At 42.2% G+C, this 26925-nt stretch overlaps 1 protein-coding gene across 1 annotated transcript in view; it reads left to right on the top strand.

The window, feature by feature from the left end:
- The first annotated feature begins 488 nt into the window (after positions 1-488).
- Positions 489-26925, top strand: part of MYO1D (myosin ID) — a 160929-nt gene continuing 134492 nt past the window's right edge. The window contains exon 1 of the mRNA XM_026864801.1: positions 489-533. Coding sequence (XP_026720602.1) covers positions 532-533 — 2 coding nt within the window. The 5' untranslated portion in view covers positions 489-531. The remainder of the gene's footprint in view (positions 534-26925) is intronic.

Here is a 26925-nt window from a genome sequence, read left to right as displayed (position 1 = left end):
AAGAGACAGGGACCGAGCTCCGGAGTGGAGCAAAGCTGGCACAGAAGAGGGGAGTTTTCTATGAAACGGGGGTGAGCCAAGTGAGTGTGGCGGTGCCCCAGGGTGCAGGCAGGGAGCACCTGCCTTGGGGGCTGTGGGGACTTTCTGTCACCCTTTAGGAAACCTCCCTCTTCTCCCGCCCATCAGACCGCATCTGCTTCAGTCTGCAGCTCGTACGCGTCCCCTCCAACAGGTATCTCGCCTGTGCTGACATGTGTGCAAAGTTGAGATAAAAAAAAAAAAGCCAGCAATAAAAGTTACCAAGTCCAAGGCTGCTCCTGCCTCGTAGGAGCGTTACAGCCGTTCGCCGGTGCAGGCTCGCTGCGTTAACGCTCCGTGATCTTTATGGTTTTATTTCCCTTCTAAACGCGTTGCGTTTTCATCCCCGATCCCGCTGTGAAGTACGAGTAAATCCTGAGCAGCACTGATAAAGGACAGCTGGTGGGGACCCTAAGTCTGCGGCTGTCTTTCACTTTCCGTTATAAAAGATTCATGTGAGCTCTTCCTGATAAACTCTTTTGCCCCTGCTTGTGCAAGGATTTGATAATTACCGAAGGGAAGCCTTTGGGATAAAAACGTGACTTATTGGCTGTTTTCCCCCGCCCGGTTTTGCTCGGGCTTTACTGCTTGCTCCTCTCCTGCCACTTGCATTCTGGAGGTGGTTAAAATCAGGAATTTGTCGGGTCTGTGCCCTTGTTGGATGCACCCTGAGAGCGGCTGTGGCAATAGCCAAGGGAGAGAGGTGGGCAAAGCTGCTTCAGCTGGCATAAAACTAGTGAGGAAGGAGAAAATTAAGCTCTTCAAGGCAATTGTGATGTCTGCTCTGGATGAAATCTGTAGGTTTTGAGGTCTGGCTGCATGAGCCACTGAATGCTCAGGAATCTTTGTGCTACACAGCTGGCTACCAGGGTGTACCCGTCTTCTGTGATGCTGCAAAGGTCAGAGCTCAGGTCCTGGCAGTGTGAGATACAATAACAACAGGCGTATTTGATACTATTTTTAATTTCATAATTTGGATTTATGTTTGGGTAGAGAGGGCATTTGTGCTTAAATGCTAAGAAAAACACTGTGAATAGCTGAGCTTTGTACGTGAGGAAATGTCAGTTTTAAATAAATTTTGCAGTGTCTCGCTTAAGTGCTTACATTTGTTCCTCATTTGTGCATGTCATGACACTCTAATTGTATTATAAAGGGCTTACAAACGAAGTCATTGTAATTAGCAGGAAACTTGCATGTAACATTTTGTTCTTGGAGTTTTCTTTGGTTAATGTGTACTGGAAATCTAAATGAAGTATATGAAACGGATTGTTAGACAACTTAAAAATCAGCATAGCACTGGTTGAATTTAGGAATTAATTAATTGAGAGGTGCCTTGCACTGGTAGATTTTGCTAATTTTGTATGAAAGAGGATGAGTAGAACAAGCTAATAATTCTGGATCCTTAAAATTGATAGGTGGCTTGAGTTTTCTTTTTTCTGTCCTGTTGCCTGCTGATTGTGCCTGAGGATGTTGGGACATCCCTGCCGTGTCTGATACACCATCAAGTGTCCCTTTAACTCCAACGCCTCGGTCACTGGTACTCAAAACCAGGCTTTTCCTTGTGACACCAGTTCAAACTCCAGTTTCTTTTTGATGAGAACGCATGCGCTACTTTGGCTGTTCTCTGCAGTTTGCAGGCAGGGTTCTGCCTGCACTTCAAGGTTGTCTTGTGTCTGTGTGGAGTCAGAATAATCTTTTGTTAAAAAAATTTACTGTTAATTTTTCTAACCTTGGTGCTGTCATCCTCTGACTTCAGGCTTGTCTGCTCTGGGATGTTTGGGAAATTAAGTTTGACTTTACCAAAAGTGTAATTCAGTAAAACTGCTAAACTCTGCTGAGCCCTGTTTGACACTGTGGCCCTGGCCTGCTCAGCCATCTTCGCTGCTGGCATTACTACAGTTTTCAAGCATCATTTGCTTCTTTTATTTTTACTGCTTTGGAGACAGTAATTAACTTTTGTTGCTGATACATTTTGAATTGTCAGACCCAGATTACAATTGAGATTCTGACCTGTTCAAGGGTTGATTATGTCGTGTTGCGTTTTGTCACGTTGCATAGATGGCACGAGTCACCTTTATGCCTGTCATGCGCAGACCAGAATGGAGAAATTGTTGCTTCTCCATCATGAACTTCAAGTGCTGGGTTTGTTCGCTTTACACTTGGATGGGCTCCACCCTATTCCATAAATCCAGCTTTCTGCCAGAGCTATTTTTGTTCAGGGTCACTGGCTGACCCAAGACGGGTTGTGCTGGATTTAGTTCCCAAGTGAGCCCAGATGTGGGTGGAATTGAAATCATACCAGTTTCAGTGCATGCAAGGATATTTCCCCAAGGATGTCTCTAGTGGGAAAAAGAGAAATGGTGAAGTTGCACTTTTCATTACTTCAGTATTTGAATTTAGTGGTGTTGACATGGGCTGGATTAGTGCGGCTGGTTGGTTTGTTGATGTGAGTTCCTGCCTGGGTAGGTAGGATGGAGTGTGAATTTGCCACCTCATTTCCCATCCCTGCGCTTCGTGCCCTGTTTGTTGGCTCACGTAGTGATTCAGCAAGGATAGCATAGCATTAGTATTTTTTGATGGCCATGTCTTGCAGCTGCTTAATAAACTGGCTGTTTCACGTGGATTCTTAAGCAGTCACTGTGTATTACATGTTAATTGTAAATAAAAGTCATCCAGTCCTTGAATTCCTCAGTTCTGAGTGGTCTTTGTACCATCACCTGGTTGTGATTCATAGTCATCACAATAATGAAAGAAAAAAAAAGGCAGGAGCATTGGAACAATTAGTATGGACTCAGTAGCTAGCTTTGTTTCTTTATAGCAAACCTCCAGATAATTGTTCCTTAAGCAGCTGTAAGTATGAGTTACTGTAAACTGCCGTATTTGAGCAGTTTGCACTTCAGCAGATAGTCTGGCATTCCCTTGCATCAGTTCTCTGTTGACCTTTATGGGCAGGTTGATTACTGCAGTAGTAGTTGGCATTTCAATTCCTATCAGAGGATGTAAGATTAATTAAAACACTCCTTAAAACAGGGAATCTTTGCTAATGTCAAACAGCTCTCAGGTGCTCTCACTGGCGTTCAAGGGCTGGTATTTAGCTGCACTCCAGGTGTCACCTGCCTGTAATCTAAGGGAGAATGTCCTGCTCTGGACTTGTTAAAACATTTTCATTTCAGTGGGTGGTTTTGACTTAACGTGGCTGTGACTGTTCCACAGCAGATGGAGTGAGATGGTGCTTGTGGAAAGGGAGCAGAGGTCTTGGAGGAGTTGCTAATCTTTTGCAGAAATTGGGGCATAGGTGAAACTTGTGAACTTTTGAGTAAGAGAAACACAAAACTGTACATCACCTAATTTTTCATCACCCCATAATAAAAATGTCAAGTGACAGAATTTATAATTTTTAATTTACTTCTGTGTAAGGAAGAGGGCAAGCAGGTTATTTTTCACAAGTATGAAATGTTCTGTTTTATGTATGATTTCATGTATTATCCTGCAAAGACCACTCATTGTACCACCCTGTACAACTAGCATTTATCTTAAATTAAAACAAAGAGCTTTTAATTTTTTTTTTTAAAAAAAATTTATCCCTGGCATGCAAAGCAGTAGCCTGATTTCTTGAATTATCTATTCTGCAGCCTTAGTGATAATGTCAGGAATAACTTCAGACTAGCTTCTCCTCACAAGGTCTCGAATGCTGTGCAGGAGAGTAAGATGTGATTCCCGCCGTGCTGGGTGGTGACACGATGTGGGGGCCACACTGTGGATAAACCCAACACCTCTTAATCGATTGGCAGTGAAAAGCCACATTGAAATGCTGATAGAAAGTAGACTTGTATATCACAGCAGCAGGGTAGCATTCGGGGTAGTCCCATATGAGCTGTGTGCTCAAAATCTTTCTGTTCTCACATCTAATTTGTGAGCAGGTGCTACTTGACTCATCTTTTCCTGATTTCTAGCGAGTTGTTCATTTTTAATAAGCATTGTGCCAATCCCCTCCTGGGAACACTGTAGCTCTTTGTCTCAGTTATTAAAGAATTCAAGGATGCATGGAAGGAAGGCACATGGTAAGGTGTAATGATCGTAATATGAATTTTAGGTTGTTTTCATCTTTTTTTTAACTAGTTCCTACATGAAACCCGAAGTGGAAGGCTGTACTTGCTGCTCAGGTAGTTCCTTGTCATCCCAGCCCACCCCAGCCTGAGGTTGTGGTGCAAGGAACTGCAGTTTAATAGTCCTTGCAGTTGTCTCCTGCACACATTGTTATTTCTGACCCCTTAAAGCAACACTTAACAAAACCGCAGCTCTCAAAATATGCAAAAGTGTTTTTTCTACTGTTTCTCAAGTATTTGTTACGGTGCAAACCCCAGCATGTTCAAAGCTGTCCTAAATTAAGGCAGCAGTTCTAAATTCATATTTATTGCAGATACTTTTGAAAGACAGGTAATACTTGTTATTATTTATTTTTTTGGTATCAAGAATCTGTGAAGAAAATCTGGTTCTCCTGTGAGAATTTTCCATAAGTGTTTGGGGCTGAGGCAAGTGTGAAGTGTGAGGCAACTGTGCAGGCAAGGGTGAAGTGTAGGCTGTGGTCCGATAAAAAGGTCGTAGCAAACTGAAACAGGGAATTGAGCTTCCAATGCCAGAGAGGGATATATTGAAGGGATTTTCTTGAGACAGTTCTATGTAGGCTGTACCTTTTGGGTCTCTCAGAAAACCCAAATCTTCCTGATGATGTAGTGGGTTGAGTCCGTAGTATCTTGTCCGTCTTAAAAATGATCTGGTTTGTGTTTTGGATGACTGATGTGAATAGCTGTTAGTCTCTTGGGTTTACAGCACTCTCCTGTGGAGGCAGTTTTGGATACAAGAAGCTGGCGGTGGTGCAAAAACGTATAGACTTCATAGTTGCCCGCTGCCCTGAAAAGAAGCTATAATGCAGTTGTTGGCAGCCCTTTCAGTAGATGATATAAAAGGGCATTTTTTGGTGTAAGTACACAGTTGCTCACTCAACCTGCAGTTCTGAAAGACCAAACTCTTGTTCTGCAATTTAGTGTGCTCTAGATCTGGAGACTGGGTTATTTGCTTTTTATCTGTCCTCAGCAGGTCTGGCAAAACATGCACAAGTTCTGGGGTTGACCAAACACTTGGTTTCCATCTTCAGAGGATGAGTCCTCACGAACACATTAGGAACAATTCTCTCTCAGCAGGGATGTGCATCATTGATAGCATTTGGTTCTTTATCTGTATCACACTTTTTCTGCTCTTTTGTTGACTTAATCTTACTTAAAGTGTTGGAGCAAAGGGGTGCCCTCTGTATTGTATGGAAGTTTTTACACCAGCTTTCTTATCTTTTGAGCACCATCTTAAACATTCATATTTTTGGTTGAAGTTGTGGTGGGAGAGGCTTGGCTTCACACTAGGTAGTAAAATATCTTTAATCCTGGCAGAGGAAATATTATGTGAATGCTTGGTTTTATTTGTGCGTTTGGTAATGCAGTATTCATGCTTAATGAACAAGCTTTTCATGCCTTTAAGCCATTTTAATTTCCTCCTTTTAAATAGATATGAATATTTGAATTGTTCATGTGGTGTTGAATTATAAAAGCTGCTGGAAAGAGTCTACTTTCCTCCCAGAGAGAGGTGCCTGCCACTGTGGATCATGCTGGACACTCTTAACTGCTGCTCAGGCTGTCAGCAGTTAAGTCTTGTCAGCTCTTCTTGGCTTCTTCAGAATTGCTCAGCTTGCAGAGAGCTGTCTTGTGTCAGAATTCGGAATGAATGGAATGAAAATTCCCCTTAGTCCATGAAAATTTGAGTTACGAGCTTGGACAGCGTCCAGCTTGATCTTCATAGATGGAAAAGACCATTGATCTCACTTAAAAAACAAATCCTAACTAGACAAGTAGCAAAAGGGAGGATCAAGGCCAGCTTTCCAATTTCTGCAGGGACTTAACGTTCAGCTTACAGAAGCTGCTACAGGTGGGCTCGGGTGTTTCCTGACGGCATTTGCATGAATGAAACATTGAATGAGACAGTGTCCGGGGTGGGATTTGTTTTGCCTCCGTATGTGCTGAATTTGTATGGTTTCCCTGACTCTCCTTTTGCACATCTGTCCTCCCCTGATCTATGAATACCTTCTCTTCTCAGAGTGAAATTTTACAGTAGTCTTTTTTTATAGCAATGTGGGTGAGGTAGTGTTTAATAATTTTAACACATGGGTGTTGAATAATATATGAGGTCAGATTTATGAATGAGATTAGTCTTTCAGGGTACCTTACAGTTTTGAATTCTTACGCTGGTAATACTGTGCACCAGACCTGCTGGTCCTGGCTTGCCAGCTGACGCCGAGCTGCATTTATGGTACTTGTCAGAGCAGAGATAACAAAATTTAATTGTAGGTAGCTAGCTAACAGCAAGCTGGGGAGGGACATTTATGTCACAGGCATCAGAAGAAAAATCCCTAGTCAGTTTTGTAACCAGAACTATTGTGAATTAGCTCAGTAGAAGGCGCTCCTTATTGCATCTTTTTTTAATATTTTTTTTTTCTGCTGTTTACACAGCAGATACCTGCAAAAAGTCAGCTGCTCATTTAGGAATTCCTCAGCAGCCTTTTTGCTTTCATCCTTGTCTCTTCTCTGCAATTATTTTGTAGATTTTGATGAAGTAATACGGGTTCTGAAGATCCTCAGTGGGCAGTGCGTGTTTGTGATGCTAAAGTGGAATCCTGTTGTTTTTGACTACAACATGTTTGAGATGATTTGTGTAACCTGCATCATCTTAACTGAAGTTATCTTCACCTTCTGAATTTTGCTAGCTAAATATTGGTTTTAAGATCTGCCAAATCCTTATAGTAAGTATTAGCTAATATTGCCAATGAGTCTTCTGGTCTCCTTTAGTCAAGTTATTTGTATTAACTTCTGTTCAAAAATTGACCTCTGTAGATGGTTTTACTGATCTACTGCTCCACCTGCTCCACCGATCCATTCCTTTTGGGCTGAGCAAGCTTTAACACTACCTGAATATTTCACCTTTAGTCTTGCTTACTCAGATCCCTTTTAGAGATGTAGATCTCGCTAGATATTTGACTGTTACATCATTACTCTCTCAGTCCCTGGGTCGTAATTGCATCTTTTTATGGAATGAAGAAATTCTGAGAGGGGAGAGAAGAAAGCAGATGTCTGAACACAGGTTTGTCTGTCAGTGTTAAAGAAGGGAGCTGTGTGTCCCTTTGTAGCAAATACTCAATTCCAGTTTCTAGAAGCAGAAATACAGTTTCTAGAAGAAAATTCCTGTGCTTTTCAGGATTTTTTGGTTAGATCCGATGAGATCTCAGCTCACACTACTGCTGTCATTTACCGATGTTTCTGTCTGCGTTAAACAGACCCGGAGGGGAAGTTAAGTTTTCATTGTGGTGCTTTCAAATGCAAAGAGAACAGCTTGGATATGAGACTGTTCTGTCTTTGGGAGTGAGAAGGGGGCATTAGATAGACTTAACCTGTTGAAAAGACATTTTTTCTTCAAATGTAGACCATTATAGTGTTCCTCAGATAACCTCTATCTTTCACTAGGAATGAGGTTTTTCTTGTTCTTGGGATTTATTTCTTCTCCCCAGGCCTGTGTGGGGCCCATCTGCTGCAAGGTGACACGGGACCTGTTCTGTTTGTGAGAAGTGGTTTAGATAGAAAGCAGATAGCATACTGTCAGAGCCCAGCAATGAGAAGCTGAGGCAGGAGGAGGGGGATATCGGGTAAAGAGCTCTTAAATAAAACAGTTGTTAATGATAAGCTGGACGACCCACCCCAGTCATCATAGATAGTCTTGCAGTCCTCTGTTTCTTCTCAGTCTCATCAGTAGAAGTGTGACTAGTGCTGGGGCATAACAAATCTGTTCTTGCTGTAACTTTTGGTGGCAATGGTACTTTCCATTCTGCCCCCCTTAATTTCCGAGAATTCTTCACGGATTTTAAATTTTCTCCTTGAACAGTGTTGGAATACGTGTGTCTCACCACTATCACGTTCTGTCCTATTTACCTGTCTGCTGAAGCATTTTGCAGCACACTTTTCCTGGTTGCCTGGTTCCTATCCACCCATTGCTGATTTAGGAGTTGGCAGTGGCCTGCCCTGTTGCTGCCATTCGCCTGCTTTGACCTGCCTTGAGATACGTGACACTTCAGGGAATAGTTAGTGTGACTGTTGGGCTGGTCTGATCCAGAGCATTCTTTTCAGAAAAATGTACTGTTTGGTGAAAATATGGCATTAAACCAGTGATGTGGTCCCTAGACAGCTGCTTACCTGCCGTGATGTAATTTCCCGTCCTTGGATGTTTCTTGCTGTACTCAGGGTGTAAACTGTTGACTCTTGCTGTCTGTCCAAAAAGTGTTGTTCGACCTGGCTCTTCCTTTCTCCACTTGCTGACCTCCTATATTTTTATAATTGCAGTATCCTCTTGGTCATCCCTGGTGACCTTCTCTCTCCTCTTGCTTTCAGTACCTTCTTTGTACCAGTGGACACATCTGCCTTTTGCTGAAGTGTCTGTTCACGTGCCTTCAGCTCTCCCAGAGGCAGAGGTGTCTTCTCTGATCTTGGTGTTGATCTTTTCAGCCTCACCCAGTGAGTTGGCTGGAGTGAGTGAGCTCTTCTGGACAGCAATTCACTAGTTCTGCCTGGACTTCAGTCTGACTCAGTCCTTTCTAGGCCCTTGCACTTGAAGTCAAATCTTGTTATTTCCTTTGTAGCACATCAGACCCAAGTCTCAGCTAAACTCAGAGCTGAACCTCTTGCCTAGAGTCACCTTCGCACTGATTACTGTGCTCACTTCTTGCCTTACACGTTGGCAAAGCCCCCTTTCCCACGTATGCTTGTTCAAAGTGTATCCACTTGTTTTTGCTTTCTGTTTTATCTGCTTCACCTGTCTCTTTGCCTCTTTCCTGTTTGACCTCAGAAACACAGCTTATCTCTTCCAATGTTTATCAGTTTCTGTTTCTCCCACAGCACTGATTTGTTAACATGTCTGTCTGAGAACCTTCTGACAAGCATTCATGTACTTTTCCCTCAGTTACTCCTTTTGGCATGGAAAACACACCATATAAATTTCAACAAAGACACTGCCGCCTCCTTAAATGTCTAATTTATGAAGCCTACACAGGCTTTGTCATGGTAGGAGGTTTGGTATGCTGTAACCGCTGATTATCATGTTGATCTGTTCAAGTAGTTTCCTGGTTCCATACTGGATCCGTGCCTGTTGGAGTTCATGTTCTCTTGGGTCTGGACAGAGCCTGGCCCAACGCTATCCTATCTGACATTGTTCAGATAGAGAATAATTTGCTTATAGCATCATGATCTGTTCCTATTTAAGGTCGATTAAACTTAATTTGGGACGCCTGAAGGCTCGCTATGTCTTCCTGGGAAATAAAAATTGCAGAAGATTCGTGGCAGGACTCTGTGCAGTATGTGGTATATGATGTGCTTGCAAGATGTGAATGTTTAGTTTAGGGTAGTGTGTCTAACTCCATCTCCAAGCATAATGTTTTAAGTTTGTATTTTTGTGCTTGCCCCTGTACACATGCAATCTGCTTTATTTAGATCAAGCCAACTTAAGCGGTGTTTCACTGGAGCTTCTGATGACCTTTCAATAAACTGTCTTATTATGGGGCTCCTGATGAAAAGGTTTTAAGTCTCATTTTGATGTAGAGCAGGTGTACACTGCTACCCCTCAGATGAATTATACCTTGGGGCACCAGCTGAAACTTCCTGAAAAGGTTCCCTTTTAATATCTGGCTTCCATTATAAGCATCAGACTGGTCAGTGCCTTCATCATTGTACTGGGTTTTATTTATGGTGCCGAGGACAAGCTCACGGTAGGGAAACTAAAGGGGGCTCAAGCAATTTACTACATTGTTCTGTCCAGGAAGCAAAACATCCAAGGAGTAATGAGAACCCATATTTTAACAGCTTACTGGATGGCAGCAAAGGCTGTCTCACAATGAATAGCAAAGAAAAACAAACTAAAACAAAAAATTCTCTTTTCCCACTGTATGAACAGCACAGCTTTCTTTCAGGAGAGCTCTGTTATGGTATATTGAGGTGGTAATATCTGGCGTGTTGGTCTGCAAAAACTTTGGTGGTAGTAAAAGCCTTTACATCACGGTTATCAAGAGCACAATGAAGCTTTCATGTGGCTAGACATCTTGTAGATGTTTACAGTAAAACTTGCTTTTATTCATGTTGCTAAACTTCAACTAAATAGGTTATTTTGTTTACAAGAATGAATGATAAAGCAAGTTTCACCTTCAAAAGAAAAATCCAGCTACTGTTGTTTGAAGCCCTCTTCCCATGCACTGTTTATAAAGCAACTGGATATCAAGTTTATGAACTTCAGAGGCTAGAAATAGTGCCTTCTACTTCTTCTAAATAACAGCTTATTTGGCGTTTTGTTCCTTCTTGATCCTGGGTGTAAAGACCAGGGGAGAAAATGAAAGAAGACTCAAAAGAGCTGTAAGTACAATTTAGGCCTCCAGAAAAATCCCAGACTACCAGACCCTGAGCACAAGGGGGTATTTAAGTGAACTTGCTTAGAAAACTTGTTGCCCCTGCATACTGCATAGAATATACTCTCTTTTGTTTGCTTCTCAAAATATCAGAAAGACACTGTGCTGCTTTTCCTTTTGCTTGCAGGGACATAAGTACCCCAGTATTCTTTTAAAGCTGGATGTAAACAGCTCCTTGGAACAGTAGCTATTAAACTTTGTTGAAAAGTGCTTAGCAATGACAAAAAAATGTTATTTCCGAAAGGATTTCTGTAACACTACGAGGTTTTTTTGCAAATGAAAGTCCAAATTTACCACAAAAATGTCCCTGTAACCTCTTATAATTCAAAACATATTACTTGCTTTTCAAAAGCACAGGCAAATTACCAGGGAGTCTTTCTAAAATAAGACTGAGGGTTAGATGTATAACTTTGTGGACAATGGTTCTTGATAATAAAGTGTTTCCTTTTTTGAGTTTCATCTGTGTCGCAGTAAGAAAGTAACTTTGCTTTATGTGGTTTATGAACTAACCTCTTCTAGGTGAAGAGAACACTAATGACGTTTGTGTATGCCTGCAGGCATTGGTATATGGAAAGGAGTATATTAGTTTTCCCTTTTTTCCTATTAAATGTAGCATTTATGTCTCTAGCAAAACAAACAATAGAAATCTTGTCTTTGTTCTTAACTTGGTTTTTGGGCTGTACTGCATCCTGGCTTTCAAGGATGCAGACATTCCTAAGCTAGACATCTCCAAGTCTCTGGCAGCTAATTCTCTGAATCTTTATTAGTTATACTGAATTTAAACTCCTCTGAGGAAATGCCAAGAAAGAGTAGATATGTGTAAACCTTTCTAAACCTGGTATAAAGCTAATCAAGCCGGACTTCATAGGAAACTGAAGACAAGCTGAACAATTTTGAAATAATTGGGGATATTTTCCTTAATTTTTCTGATCGGTTGATAGAAAACATGTTTTCCATTAAGGGCTTACATTTTTGGAGACTTAAAGGGGGGATGATTATTGTCAAAATGAGTCTTGTTTTTAACTGAAACATTTTGGCTGCCTTCTTTCTTTTTAGGTGCTGTGACTCCATTCCTGCGGGTGGTAGAGGGGTGGTGGGTGGCAGCTGGTCACCCCGAATGCCTGAGGCGATGGGTGTTCCGGGGTTTGGATGCTGAGTGCTCCTGCCCTGAGGAGCAGAGGGGTGCTAGACTTCCAGCTGGTAGGTAGAACTGTGAAAACCAGGAAAGCCTGATGGTGGACACTCATCTTTTAAAAGATGCCATCTAATGTGTATCATTCCCCATCATGCAGGAACAAGTAGCAATGTAAATCTCAACGTTTTCATTTACTTTAAGAATGCCTGATTTATTTTTTTTTTCCCCACTTTTCTGCTGGGTTTCTGAATCTTTGATCCTCTCATTGAGGAGCCAAGGTAGAACCTTCTGCTCGCTGTATGAAGCAATGATTGAAGCAGCTGCCTTAGAACAGGCAGATCTTCATTGTTTCCATGACTTCTCTGAGGTGATGACATTGTTTTGGGTCTCTGATGACACACCATCGGCCACAATTTAACTTTAGGCACCAGTCCAGATTTGTTGCTACTGAATTTGGGGAGAAAACTCTTATAGTTGATCTTGGTCTCCTCCTGGGAGTGTTTTTCAGTAGTTGATTCATAACTGGCAATTCAGCTGCTTTGCTGGGAGGCTGTTTGCTAAAATTAGTGAGTAGACCCTGTACAGATAGATCAGAGTAATCTCACTTGTTTTATTGTACAAACTAGCTTGGGAGCTGTAAAAATGTATCGTGTACCAAACATTGTAGTTTCTATTGAATCATGGAAGCTGTTGAATTGGGTCATAATCTTTTAGAATGTTAAAGTCCATCTTGATAGAACATTTTAACTTTCTGCCTTTCCTGTATTGTCCCTGTATCTAGAAAAAAATTAACATAAGCTAAATACAGTAAACTTAGTGAAGTCTGAAGATGTTTTGTTGTGCCTTGACTAAATTAAAGGAAAAAATTTGCTAGGGTTACATTTACTAATATATACCATTAAACCAAAATAAATTGCAGGATGGAACAAATTAACAGGTTCTTACAGAAAGACTGGCTTGGTCAGTAGATCTGGTTTATGTTGTACTAGGAATGTGGAAGACTTCGGAGAGCTCAAACATTCAAGTAATTAGGATCGGTACTGGGGTTTTTTTTTCTTTATGAAGACACTTCTGCTGCCTGTTTGAGGCTCCTCCATACCTGTACATCTGTTCTCTGTCAGAAATCTTGTTCTAATAGTAATTCCCACACCACTTTCACATCCTTTATGCAGTGCCAGTGTTTTTCACCTCAAGTGCCAAATTCTTGCTCTCCCGATGAGCATGGTAAGCCCCATAACCAATCTGGGAAAGCTTTCCGCGGCGGGGATATTAAAGCCAACCCTCTCACCTTTCATATGTAGATGTATTGGCTTGTCTGAGCCCCAAACAGTTTAAGATAAATGAGCAGCCTCTGTTTATCCAAGAGGCATTTGACTGTAGAGCTGATAGCACAAATGGCCAGGTCCCAAGTAATTTGCTGTGTAACAGTGTAGAAAAATTGCACAATTGTGCCCACCCATCTGGCCATCACTGGGTGTCCTCATAGATATTCGGAGCCTTTGACACTCTCTCGTTTTATCATTCTCTGAGTAACAGAGTGCAATGGATATTTTGCAAACTAAAACTTCCTATCGCTGAAGACAGCCGTTCCTTTGTAGTTCTGACCTGGGTTTTGGTACTCTGTACACTCCAATATTATGAGTCCTTTTTTTTTTTTTTAATGTGGGGAGGAAATATGAAAAAATATCCTATCATGTACAAACCATCCATCTAATAGTACAGACACTCACTGTGTGCAGTGGTGAGTGAACAGCATTGACAAACTCAACCATTCACAGATTTTGTTTTCTGCTTTCTGGAATATGCTGTGATTGTTTTCAAACTTTTCTTTACAGTGATGAAAGCTAAAAACCTCTCAAGAGTCAAGACGGTTGTATTCATTGTACCCTAGGAGGATATAGTTTTAGAAAAAACAGTAGTTATCATGAGACCCATGAAATAAATCACAAATGCCAGTGGTGAATATTATTTCTCAGTCTGTAATTTTGCCCTGGGTTTACCTCCCTGCTCAGTGCTGTTGTCACTGCCACTGACCCCTTGGCCTGTCTGCTATTAACTATAGAGTTTTTGCACCAAGGATTTTGCCTTTGAAATTACATCTTTCACTTGGAGTGGAAGACTGGAATAATTTTCAGTCTCACAGAAATGTTGTGTGAATGCAGAGAAGGTATCAGCAACAGAAGGATTTTGTGGAGCTGGTAATGTCAGAAGTCACTTTCAGAGCAACTTAATGTGATGAAAGAACTGAGGGCTTTCAGGAGGGATGGCCCAGCCCTTCTGTGCTTTCAGGTGCTGGTGCTGATGCCTGGGAATTGATCTGGCTCGAAAAGGATCTGTTGCTTCCCTGCTCAGGATCCCCAGGAGCCTTCCAGTGTGGGAACTGGTGGCACAAAGTGGTGCTGGGGCTCCTGGGACTCCTGCTCACTTGGGGTGACAGACCTTCCTCCCTTACCCCTTCCTCAGCACCTGATTTCCCACTGTCTGCTCACTGTGCCCCCCCCCCCAGCTCCTCCATCCTGGAGCTCATAGAAGGTGTCAGTGGAAACTCTCTTTGCTGAGAAAGTCTGTGTTAATTTTTTCGTTCTGGCTTGGTCACCTTACATGTCAGCCTTCAGAAATGTTCTTGAGGGCCTTGCTGTTTAGCCAGCACTTGACCCTCTGGAAGCCACAGAAGCATTGCTTGCGTTACCCGGTGTGAAGTCTGCTGTTATATTCTGTAATTATGGACACTGTTAATCATTTTCTGGTGCTTCTGAATCCCACTGCAGTGTTTGTCACACTTTTGTTTTTGGCTTTCACATTTGCAGAGTGTAACTAGCCATTCTTCACGTGCCTTGGATTTTTCTTGCTAGATTTGCCTTGAATTACATCATAAAGAAGTTGAAAGAGTAATAATAAATCGCCTTCCTATTAAGTAGATAGCATCTACTTGTCTTGGTTTGACTTTCTTTCTTACCAAGTATATTTTTGGATCTCATAAAATCTTATTTATTAGATCATACTTGTGAAGATAGTATATGAGATTGTTCCTCTTATTCTAAATATAACCATCTTGTGATCTTAATCAGTATTTGTTTTAAAATTGTCCAGCTGGCAATTGCCTGACAAGTTTGGCCAAGACCAGTGTTTACATGAAGGTGCTTCTTTTTGTTATGGACTTAGCTTTTTCTTTTCTATGTGCAGATATGACTGTGCTAGGAGAGCAGTTTAGGATTTCCTCCAAAGATGATTCATATTTGCCAGATCCACCTATAGCAAGAATAGGACATGCTATTACAATGTGTATTATTTAGGCTACTGAATATTTTATCCAGTAGTCACTGAACTTTGACTGGTAGCCTTTATCTGTGAGCTTGCTTTTTCTTCCCCCATTTGTCTACTTAAAGACAAAGACCTCAGGTGAAGTTGGAGTGTGTCTCCATTAATGTTGTTGCTGCTACCCTGCTCTCCACCTGCCTTGATTTTATAATTGGGAGTGGAGATTGCCCAAGGACATCTTTCAGAAAGCAGTAATGTGTTATTCCTCCATTGACTCTACCTTTTGGCTGGTTTCTGTAGAGCTCAGACTCTTGCTTGCAGCAGCTTGTGGGAGTATTGGCGGTTAATTAGAGTGAGCCACACCAGTCCTGTTTTTTAATTTCCTAGATAGTCCCTGGGTAATCTCCATTTCAATAGTTTCGCTGTTGCAAAACTACAGCTGCATCAAGGACCTCGTTTTGTATTGGGGAACTGCTGTGTATTGGCATTTCTTTGGGGAGAGGGGAGCTGTGCAGATCTCGGAGCATGAGAGAACTGGGGGAAAACACTTTTAATCTGGAAACTGTGCTGTACAGATTCCCCAGAGAGCAAGAACTGGCCTGCTCAGTTACAGAAACCAGCTGCTAGTATTGTGATCTGTTCTGAGAGCATCATCACCTGAAACATCCAGAAGGAAGCTGAAAGATCCTAATTCTTTATCCAAAGCAAGATCTTCCTGCCAGAAAATTTACCACCAGTAGCAGTGTCTGCAGCTGAGTCTTGGGTGGCAGTTCTCAAATACTGATGTGATGAACTTGAACACACAACTGGAATAGAAGTTAAATAGATTTGTAGTTTCAGGTGTTTTTGTCTGCTCCTGACATTCCCATTCTTTTCCAATCCCCAGCATTTTGTCACTAACATCTTTGTCCTCTGGCCTGTGTTGTCCTTTAGAAACAGTTTGTTTGGAGCCAGGAGCAGTTGTCTTTGCTATATGCATATGAGACAGGTGTTTAAAGAATTGAGTTTGAAATTAATGAGAAGGTTAAATGGGAGTTAATTGTCTCTTCTTATGGATTAAATGAGTGAAGCTAAACACTAGGGCCTAAATAAAAGTGTGAGCTATATATTTCCAGGATGAAAATAGCCTTGTTAGGATGCTTCTTTTGGGGTTCCATAATTTACAGAATTACTTCCTGATATTTACAGATATTACCTCCTAAAAGGAGACTGTTATCAATGCTTTAATCTTCCCTCGGGGCTCCAACGACAAGGTGACCTGCAGGAAACCTCAACAGGTTCATTCTTCTCAATTCAAATTCCTCCTGTTGACAGGGAATAACAACTCTTTGGCTAGGGCAGTGTTTTTAGGAGGATCCTCTCTGCTCACTGGTGGTCCAGCTTCACAGGTTTCAGGTTGGTTGTGTCACAGGGAGGGATGGTGCTTTTCAGCCCTGTGATTATTAGTTACACTCCACCCTTGAAAGCTCCCACTCCTTTTGCTGCTCTTCCCTTCGCAGCTGGCACAAACTAACCTTACGCCAGAGCGTCGGCATGGCCTGCGGTTGCATAACGTACTGCAGTGGGCTAACCAGCTTTAGCAAAACAGTCCTCTTGGACAGATGTTGCAGTGAAGTAATGATTAATCGGGGAAAAATTTTAACAACCTTAAATGGCAGTAAATTTATTTTGGCAGGTGGAGACTGAGAAAGTCATTGCTGCCATGTAGTAAAGTGTTACTCTGAAGAGTTAGAATCACATTTTATCTGCCATAACGCTTTCTCGTGCTGTCTCCTGTCTCAAACTTTTACTGGAGCAAGAGCTTCAGTACGGAAATCTCCTTTCTACAGCTATCTAACATGTTTGCCATCCATGTGAGAATGTGGAATGACATTTTTTTTCAGACCCTCACTCGACATCGGAAGTACCGTTGCTTCTTGTTTCAGAGAATGCAATGCACATATGTCGGGATAAGGAATGAAATATCATTCTGAACTGACAGGATGACATCATAGGTTTATTCTGAAGTTTGTCTTTTCAAAGCATATGAACTGGCATTGCAAATAACACTGAATATCTTTTGTGAGACTGTACGGGATAAAGTGATGTATCCGTCTGCCAGACTGAATTTTTTGAATATTCTTGCAATATTCTTTCTGAAGGTGAAAAAGTAACTGGCTTCATCTGAGAGATTTCTTTACTAGTGTCCTGGATTAATATTGGAGCTTTTTAGATTTAGCAAGACAGTAACCCACATTTTAAAAATTCTTGAGAAGTGAGTGATAAGGGAGAATCGATTCCTCTGATAATTTAAGCAACATTCAAGATGTGTATTATTTTTTAATCAAAAGCTCCAAATTCCCAGCAGCTGTACTGATCTATTTTATTTTGAACAGGAATTTAGTTTTGACTTCAGGAGTAGGTTGCTGGCATTTCTCCTTTTTAATCTCTCCTTGTTGGCCAACAAGAGTTATTGGTGGTGCAAATTTCATGAAAATTTGTTCATTTTACTGCGGCTCTGTTTAGGGTAGAAAGCACTTACCTGAACGTAAATTTTATATGCTCTAGAAAACTTCTGGCCTCTCTCAGGTTGTAATGGTTAGGTAGGAGGACTAAAAATGACTGCTGAATATTTATATAATGTTGTTGCTGCCCGAGATGCAGGATGTATGCAACCTTCAGTCCCCAGCACTATTTTTGGTTATGGTGTGGTTCCGTGCTGTTTTTTCTTTAACCAGCAGAAGTGGGAACATGTATGCTGTTTTCTTACCAGCGCTGCACTGAAAGTAAATGTAATCAGCAGACAGGGACTACACAGCCACTGAAGACCATGTGTTAGAGTAAGTGTTTTCCTTGTAAAAATATAATAGCATATATTTTATACAGTCAGTCTTTCTGCAAACAGATGAGTTGTTAGTCTGGCAGGATGTAATTCCATTTTCCTTAGTACTTTGATTTCCTTTTGGCTTGTGTGCGCTTAAGCTCATCACAAGTCTTGTAGTGAATTGATGTTGACTCTAGGGTACTTTTTGGGGTAATTCAAGCGAAGGATACCTGTGGAAAGATGGTGATTTGCTTTTTATCTATAGTAAATGAAGGCTGTCAAGAGAACTTAAAAATACTCTAAGTACAGGCCCATCTGTACATAATTTTCAAAGTCATATTTTATAGCTGCATATGATGGTTGTAGTTCCGAGTGCAAAAAAACAGCTGGCAGACACTTTTACTTGTTTTTTTTAATAAGGTATGAAGGCATAACACACATCTGAAACAGCTGAGATTGGTATGGCTTAAAGAGTTTATTAAGTTTGCTTTAAAATTTTAAGTAACACTGATTTAAATCATGTTGATTTCTTCAGAAAGCTTTTGTTAGTTTGGATAGAGGCCATATTATGTAAGATGTAATTATTTGGCATCAAAGTAGTGATTTTAACAAGGAAACAGTTTAAAGCTTGATGTGGTCTCTGTTGTGGCAGTAACATTCAACATGTCAGTGCATACAGGAATAAGACACAGGTGAGGTATGTTTATAAAGTTTCCTTGTTTCTTCACAATAGCTGTGTCTCATTTCCCTCCAGTTACCTTGCTGGTTGGTGACTATCCTGAGTGCTAACAGTTAGGAAAATGAGAAAACAGTCAGAAAAAACTTCTGTTTTCATGTTATCCAAAGTGCTTTGAGGCTGCAGCTTGCAACTCCTGTGTGGTGTTGTATTGTGGAAGAACTCCAAGAGGTGCCACACGGTCGGTGTGGACTCCGCTGAGCAGTGGTGCAGCCCAGGAGGAATATTTTGTGTGGATTTACCCAGGATGAGATGGGGTCAAGCCTGCCATCAGCAATGTGTTCAGAGGATCAAGAGGTCTAGTACTACTGACTCAGTAACTGCAGCTGAGGTGTTTTTAAATCCTTTTTCCTGATATTGAAAAGAATTGTTAGGGACCTCCTTAAAATCCCTTTAACCAACTACTTAATTTTCCTTGTGGTTTTTTTTTTGTGTGGTGTTTTTCTTTTTTTGATTTGCCCTAAATGGAGTCAAGGCAGTCTGGAATAATGTGCATGGAATCGACAGGCCATTTTTTTGTTGCATACAGTTTTCCTTTGAGATGACCTTTAAGCCTCGTGTTAGTTGCATTTCCATTTAGGGAATCCTTAAACTATTTGAGATTATTGGCGGGGAAGGCTTAGATAGAATCAGAATTTTGAATGTTTTTTTTTCTGGTAGTAAATTGCCTTCTTGTGTGTCCCCTAAAACTTCACACAGAAAATACTATAAAGTGGACTGCTTTCAGAGAGATGGCAGCAGAAGCAGCTCTTGGGGTGAGAAGGTCTGTGGGACTGAGCAGGGACACGCTGCACGCAGAGGTAGGTGACTGCTAAGGGCTAGTGCCCAGCTCACGTCCTGCTCAGCTACAGCAGGAGAGAAGAGAAAAGCTCTGGCGATGAAAATGTTCCGTGATCCATGAAGCATCCTGGAGACGCAGGATTTCTCAAGATCCTGGACACATTTTAAGTTTTGGATAAACTGTGCTTAAGTGCAGCACCAGGGAAGGTTCTGGAGAGCAGCTCCTCATTGGGTCATTCTTGACCTCTTCCTCACACATTCAAACTCTGGGAAAGCAAAGCTTGATGAGAACTGGGTTGTATCAGGAGCAGGGAAGGCTTTTGCCTGTGCTTGTCAGTGCATCTTGGAGTTTCATATTAGTGCCAAATCCTGTTTTGGAAACTTAATTCCTTTTCTTCCTCTTAAGTCATTTTATGGTTTGCACGGACTGTTCAGATGATGTTTCACTACTGTATTGAAGAACATAAACTTTGGGTTTTTTTTCTGAGCTCTCCTGTAAGAACAGTTCCACATTCTAGTTTGATACCTCTGTGAAAGTATTGCCAAGCTTCTCAGCCCTAAAACAAAGTAGGGAATATTATCATCGGTGGAGGAATTAACTTGCTAAAAGTGTTTTTCCTGTTTAAAGCTTTTATGGTAGTCTGTCTGCGAGGTGGCATCAACTGTCATCTTGAGAAAGGTCAGATTAGTATTACTTGGTCAAAATGTTAGTCACCTAGTTACTACAGATTTATCAGGCACTAAAGGGATGAACCAACTCAATAAGTTGCTGACAGACCAGCTGCACAAGCCTTGGACAAATTGGCCGACGGGTTGATTTTCAGTTATGCCTCTTTTACTGAAGGTACCAGCCTGGCACAGACTTATTTTGCTATGGAGGAAGGTACAGATCTTTCTGCTTGGAGGGTTTTGTGGCCCACAGGTCACTGGAACTACTTTACAGCTATTTTTATTGTATTCATTTCCTTCAAATCTATACAGGATGCTTGTTCTTTTAACGTCCTACTTTTTATTATGATTATAGATTGTGAGTGCCAGCTGTGAAGGAGGCAATGCCTGCAAATGCAATTCTGCCTGGGAGTGCCTGGCAGCATGTGTCCTTCTATAATGTCAGACTCTTTTATTTGAAACAGACCTTTGTTTGGATGCCTCACTGAATAATCTGTCAATAGCTGAAATAATACCTTGTGGTAAGTGGTGCTGCCAGAAATCCCACTTGCTTGTCTGGCTAGTTCCATGATCACAGCTAATAAACTGTCTTTGCTCATGCTGCAGCTCATTTTGCTCCTGAGTTTCCCTTTCTGCTATAGATCTGTGTGTGCTGGCCGAAATGGGTTAGTTACCGATTAGTGTAATGTATACAAACAACTACTTGCTCTGCTGTTCTGAGTCCAAGTCTGTCAGCACAGAATCCCAGAATCATCTTGGTTGGAAAAGCCCTTGAAGCTCCTCCAGTCCATCCATGAACCTCACCCTGACCCTTCCCAACTCCCCCAGATCCCTCAGCGCTGGCTCAGCCCGACTCTTCAACCCCCCCAGGGATCCCGGGGACTCCCCCCTGCCCTGGGCAGCCCATTCCAACGCCCAACAGCCCCTTCTGCACAGAAATCCTTCCTCAGAGCCAGCCTGACCCTGCCCTGGGCAGCTTGAGGCCATTCCCTCGGGGCCTGGCGCTGGGGCCTTGGCTCCAGAGACTCATCCCCCCTCTCTGCCCCCTCCTGGCAGGGAGTTGCCGAGGGCCAGGAGGTCTCCCCTCAGCCTCCTCTTCTCCAGACTGAACCCCCCCAGTTCCCCCAGCCGCTCCCCAGCAGACCTGTGCTCCAAACCCTGCCCCAGCTCCGTTGCCATTCTCTGGCCACGCTCGAGTCATTCAATGGCCTTTTTGGGGTGAGGGGCCCAAAGCTGAACCCCCTCAGCGAGGGGCGGCCTCCCCAGTGCCGAGCCCAGGGCTCAGATCCCTTCCCTGTCCCTGCTGGCCACGCCAGTGCTGACACAAGCCAGGATGCCATTGGCCATCTGGGCCCCCTGGGCACACTGCTGGCTCATTCTCACCCCCCCAGTCCCTCTCTGACCAGCAGCTCTCCATCCACCCCTCCCCAAGCCTGTAGCACTGCTGGGGGTTGTTGTGGCCCAAGGGCAGCCCCCGGCATTTGCCCTCAGTGAAACTCCCCCAGCTGGGCTCAGCCCATGGCTCCAGCCTGTCCAGGTCTCTCTGCAGCCTCCCTGCCCTCGAGCAGATCAACACTCCCACCCAACTGGGTGTCACCTGCAAACTGACTGAGGGGGCACTCGATCCCCTCCTCTAGATCATCAATAAAGATGTTAAACAGGAGTGGCCCCAACACCGAGCCCTGGGGGACACCACTCGTGACTGGCCACCAACTGGATTTAACTGTTCACCACAACTCTCTGGGCCCGGCCATCCAGACACTTTTTTTACCCCGCAAAGCGTGTGCCCATCCAAGCCATGAACAGCCACTTTTGCCAGGAGAATGCTGTGGAAAACAGTGTCCAAGGCCTTGGGGTTATCTCATTCCTCAAATGCTCCTTGTGAACCTGTGAACTTCCTGGGGGGATTTAATGATGGGAATGCCAGTGCAGGACCACCTGCCTGCTTAATCCTAGAATCATAGCCTAGCTGGACTTCTCTTTTTGTTGGTTGCAGTTGTGATGTAAAGACAGTTGTGTCTAACAGTTTTCCCTTTTTTTTTTTTTTTTTTTTTTTTTAATACAGCTGGGTACTATATGAGGGAAAGTGAGGAATTTGAGGGGGGCCATGAACCAATTCCAGGGTTCATGAAGCAGCAATAAAGGTGCTATTATAAATGAGCAGTGGCTTGTAAAGGGTTGCAATCTGCTAATGTAGGTTACTGGGTTGATACCATTGATTTAATAATGGTTCTTTAATCTGTTTACATATTCTGACAGTCCTTTCAGTTTGAATATGAGGAACTGGTCCCTTGTGAATTTTTGATTAGTTCTCAGGGTCATTTTAATAGTTGCAAATGCTGTCAAGTAACACTCAGCTGCATAGCAGGCTGCTATTTCTGATCAAACTATGAAGATAACAGCCTCAATGATTGCACTGGTGTTGAAGTACTTATTCAATGAGCTGTAATTTCAAAATGGGTACTGCTGCTTGGCCAGTGTGATGGAGTTTAGAAGTTTTTAATATATCACCTTTGGATACTTTTGTTATCTACTGCTTCTGTCTGATCAGCATGTGATGAAAACATCACACGTGCCCATCTTCTTAGCCTTTGTGTTATAATTACACGTTTAGAAAGCAATCGATGCTGTGGAGAAACTGAAGCAGCACCACAAGAGCCTGTGTTTAAATAACCAGTCGCACACTGCTGTGCAGTTTTTGAACATGCCATATGGTGTGTGATGTATGGTGGTTTGTATGTTAACAGTTGGTCAGTTCATTATGAAGCCTGTGATATCATACGCTGGTTAGTTTGCCCTGCAGAGGCTGCTGAGAAGAAAGGACTGTCTGTTTATGAAAGAAAGTGTGTTACGGTCAGTGCAGTTTCACCTTGCGGCTCATACCAGTGGAGCTTAGTTGTGTATTGTCCTTTGACATCTCTTTGGAAACACGCTTAGAGCAGATGATCAAGGAGGGACTTCAGGAGTAAAGCAATCTGCACCAACCCAGGTAAAACAGGAATATGAATGCTGCCCTCGTTTGGAAGGGGCTGATCAGGAAGTAAGGAGGCCGGCAGTAAATGATCAAAAAGAATCTCAAATTTCTGAAGGTCTTTCTTCTTTGTGGATGTGATGTTTTATGTTGTGTTAACACTGTTAACACCGTTTGAACTGAAATGGTGCTTTATGTTGTCAGTAGCAGCTGGGTGTTAGCACTGTCTTCGTTCCCTGCTTAATGATGGAGATGTGGGGGCTTAAAAACAAGATCGTCAAGCAGCAGTAAGTTAATGTTTAGTTTTAGTAATATCTGTTTTATTTCCTGTACAGTTAATCCTCAGTTGCCCTGGAGTGGATGACCTGGTTGCAAATTAACCACACCACTGATAAAGGCGACTGAGCTCCATTCAGAAGCGGCTCTGTCCTGGCACAACAGCCAAGGTGTGGTGCTGGGAGAACAGGCCTGTGCTGCTTTCAGGCTGGGGAGTCGTAGTGCTGTTTTCTCACCCTGTGGAGCTCTGGCTAATGAAGCTGCAGAGCTGAGATGGCTCTACACGCAGCGGTCTTTTTTCTTTTGCCACCATATTCTTAGAGCAGGGACCTCAGGGAAAAAGCTGCAGAGATCTCCTAGCTGAAAGTGAACCCTGCTTCTGCAATGTGGACACCATAGAGGAGGTAGTGATTTTAGGGGCTCTTTGTATAGTCAGTGGAAAGCTGGGCAGTGCAGCTGATGAAACAACCCCAAAATTTCGCCTGACTGAATGTAGGAAGTGGAAGGCTTGTGTTGTTGTGCTGGTTAACCCAGATGCACGCTGGCAGGCTGGAAATGCAGCAAGTGCTGCTCTCTGCAGGGGTTTGGGAAGCTGGTGTTGTCCTGCAGAGCTGCTCAAATTAAACAAGTGTAACCTGGCCCTACGTTCAGGTGCCCTGTGGGAGCAGCCGTGGGGTGTGGTGCACAGTGTGGTGTTGGAGAGCTCTGGAGTGTGGATGTGCAAAGACCTATTGAGAAGGATCCCTCTCCCAGGCCTGCTGCAGGTGCTAGGCAGTGCTGAAACATCTGCTTGACAAGGAGCTAGCATGGATGCTGTGCTTGTGAGCTGCATTGCTTCAAGTGGCCTGTGGAACAAGAATCTCCACGCAGGGGATCACAGATGATAAGAGGTGGCCTCTGTGTAAAGCAAGATGCATAACATTAATGGGGGCATGAGTGGCAGAGGTGGTGCTCCTCCTGAAGATGCCTGGATCCACTTCATAGATGAAATCCAATTATACAAAATGCTGAGCCATTCATTTACAGGTGAGTAATGTGCTATAAATTGCAAGGTCATGGATCAGCAACAGAGGATGATTAGAGGACACTATATGCCCTGCGTGATACCAGCCACTAGTTGGGTGTGCTTCTAGAAAACATTCCTGAGGCTCAAGGATGCAGTGGGAGGAGATGCAGTCAGTGAAGACAAGGAAATGTTGGTATGATTTCATAAAATACTAGCAGGCTTTTGTTCTGTTCTGTTTCTCTGTATTTAACATAGGATAAATTAGCAGGAATAGAGACATTTATTGTGATGAGCAGTTACTAGTGGTTTCTGGAAGGACCGTTAATCAAGTTTGACTTGGCTAAACTAAAAGTGGAAACAAACCCCCAAACCTGAGCTGATGGAATTACTCTTTTTTTCTGTTACCTTCTCTCCCTCCAGCCTTCCTTCTCTCCCTGCTTCTCCTCACTCCCCACATCCCCACTGAAAAAAGAGGAAAGAGGAAGAATTTAAGGAATAACACTGGTAAAGCAGCACTAGGTATTAGAGGGGAAATTGTGAGTTCCCATTGCTGGCTGGTTGCACAGGCTTGTTTGTTTGTTTTAACATATTGATCCTGTGTTTTAGGGCTTCCACTTAGTGTTTGCAGAGGCCACGCAGGATTCCTTGGGCCCGGCACACTGCTTTGGCTAGTGGGTGTCTATTGTTCTCTTCTCCACAATCGGATAAGCCACAGCCCAGATGAGATATTTTCAGGGTGAACCGACACTTCAAGTGGTGTTAAGTTATTTTGGATCACTGGTCTGTCTTGCTTGAGGTTATATCAATAGATTTGGACTAAGGAAAAGATTTTTCTTGTATCAGGTTACTGGACAGTTGAGAAGGGTTTTTGCATGGCCCGTTTTCTAGAACTGCTGGCATTTTCACTGCTGAACTGTAATTCTTTTAGGACTGAGACATAAATTTCACTATGCAAATAGCTTCAAAAGAAGCTTGCAATGAGGGTGAAGTAGAAGAAATAATTAGCTGATTTTTATCTACTCTGACCTGGGACTTTGAGAGAAGTGAGATAGGTGTTAATAACTGTTCTTATTTCCTGGTGTTTGCTTATCAGCATTAATGACCTGTGCACCATAGCAGTGACTTATAAAACCTTCTGATTTTTCTGTATGTAGGACTATTTCCTTAACTGTTAATGTGAGACTGTACTCCAGTGAAAAGGCCAAAGAAGTGGGTGCTGGAGATGAGTATAGATATAAAGTGTCAGATTCCTTTGTTCTCTTTCTCAAAGGACAAAGATGCGAACAGGAAATAACTTTTCCTGTAAGTCTCTCTTGAATATATTTAGGAGGAAAAGAGTCATTTCATAAACACGTTCCACTCTCCTTTTGACAAAACCAGGATTTGTAGTAATTTTGTTGGCACTGTATGAAAGTGCTGTGAATGAAACACTTGAACCCTTGCACTTGCACTTATCTGCAAGTCCATCAAACCATTTCATTGTATCCCAAAGCTATAGATGCATTTTCTTACTGGGTTGTATAAGTGATCATTTTATTAATTAGATTCAATTTAGAAGAGCAGGCCAGAAGGGTGTTTGAAATATTTGCTAGGAGGAGCCTTCTGTAAATATAAACCTTAAAAGTTAAATATACATATATAAAAAAAAAAAATTACTATAAAATATAAAAATATTATTATAAAATAAAAACTATGTGGATTTGAATGTGTGCGTAGAGAGTAATGTACTAGTGACTATTGCATTACAATATATTAAATATTTAAAGTGCAGGTGATAATGTTTGTATATGTTGTGGGTTTAAATTCTTTCATTAATAGGTGTGGAAAGCAGTGTTGTACTTGAGCCAGATTTGAACAGAATTTCTTTAGATAACAAAAGGCCCCTTTGGGGTGAGGATGTCAGCTTTGCTGCTGCTGCTCATCGGCTGAGCACGTGTTCTGTGTGGGTGTTAGAGAACTGAAGCCATGATGTGTGTGTGCTGATATATAGTGGTTGACAGTTGTGTTCCACTATGGATTGCTAGCAGATATCTAAATGTGCAAATTGCCGTTGCTTTCTGAATAACAAAGCAAAATATTTTGAGAAACTTGAAGCACACCATTGTTTCCAGAAGTCCTTGGAAAACTGGCAATAGATCCATTTCCCTCATGTGTCATTGCCTGCTGGAGGATGATCACAAAGTGTGTTGGGGAGCTGATATGTCAACATTTCTAAGTTTATAATTATTAATTATTCAGTAAGATCTGTATTGTTCCAACTGTGCAAGTACTGAGATATCCATTCTTCTCTTCTGCAGCAAGGATGAATGCGAGAAGCAAAACATGAATCTCTTAAAAACCACAAAAAACACAGGAAAGATTTTTTTTTTCCATCTAATAGATGATTTCATATATATTTTTAAAAGATGTAGAGAGATTGACAGTTTTTTGACTGCCAGACTTGATTCAAAGTGTATTTCTTTGTGTTTCATTGCAGTATGTTGCTCTTCTGCAAGGGTTTAGCAGCTGATTGCTCACAGGAGAAGAGAAACATAGCTGCGTTTGGAGGAGGATCTGTCATAGCTCTGAACTGTTAATTAAACTGGTTTCTAAAAAAAAAGATTAATCTAAATAAGGCTGATAGCAAAATTAATTTGAAAACCTGTGCTGCTGTTGTGGGAAATAACAATTACT

This window comes from Athene cunicularia (genome assembly GCF_003259725.1).
Source record: "Athene cunicularia isolate RWA chromosome 27 unlocalized genomic scaffold, athCun1 chr27_part1, whole genome shotgun sequence".
Taxonomy (NCBI): Eukaryota; Metazoa; Chordata; class Aves; order Strigiformes; family Strigidae; genus Athene; species Athene cunicularia.
The sequence above is the reverse complement of the archived record's forward strand: the minus strand, read 5'-3'. Positions and strand labels throughout refer to the sequence as shown.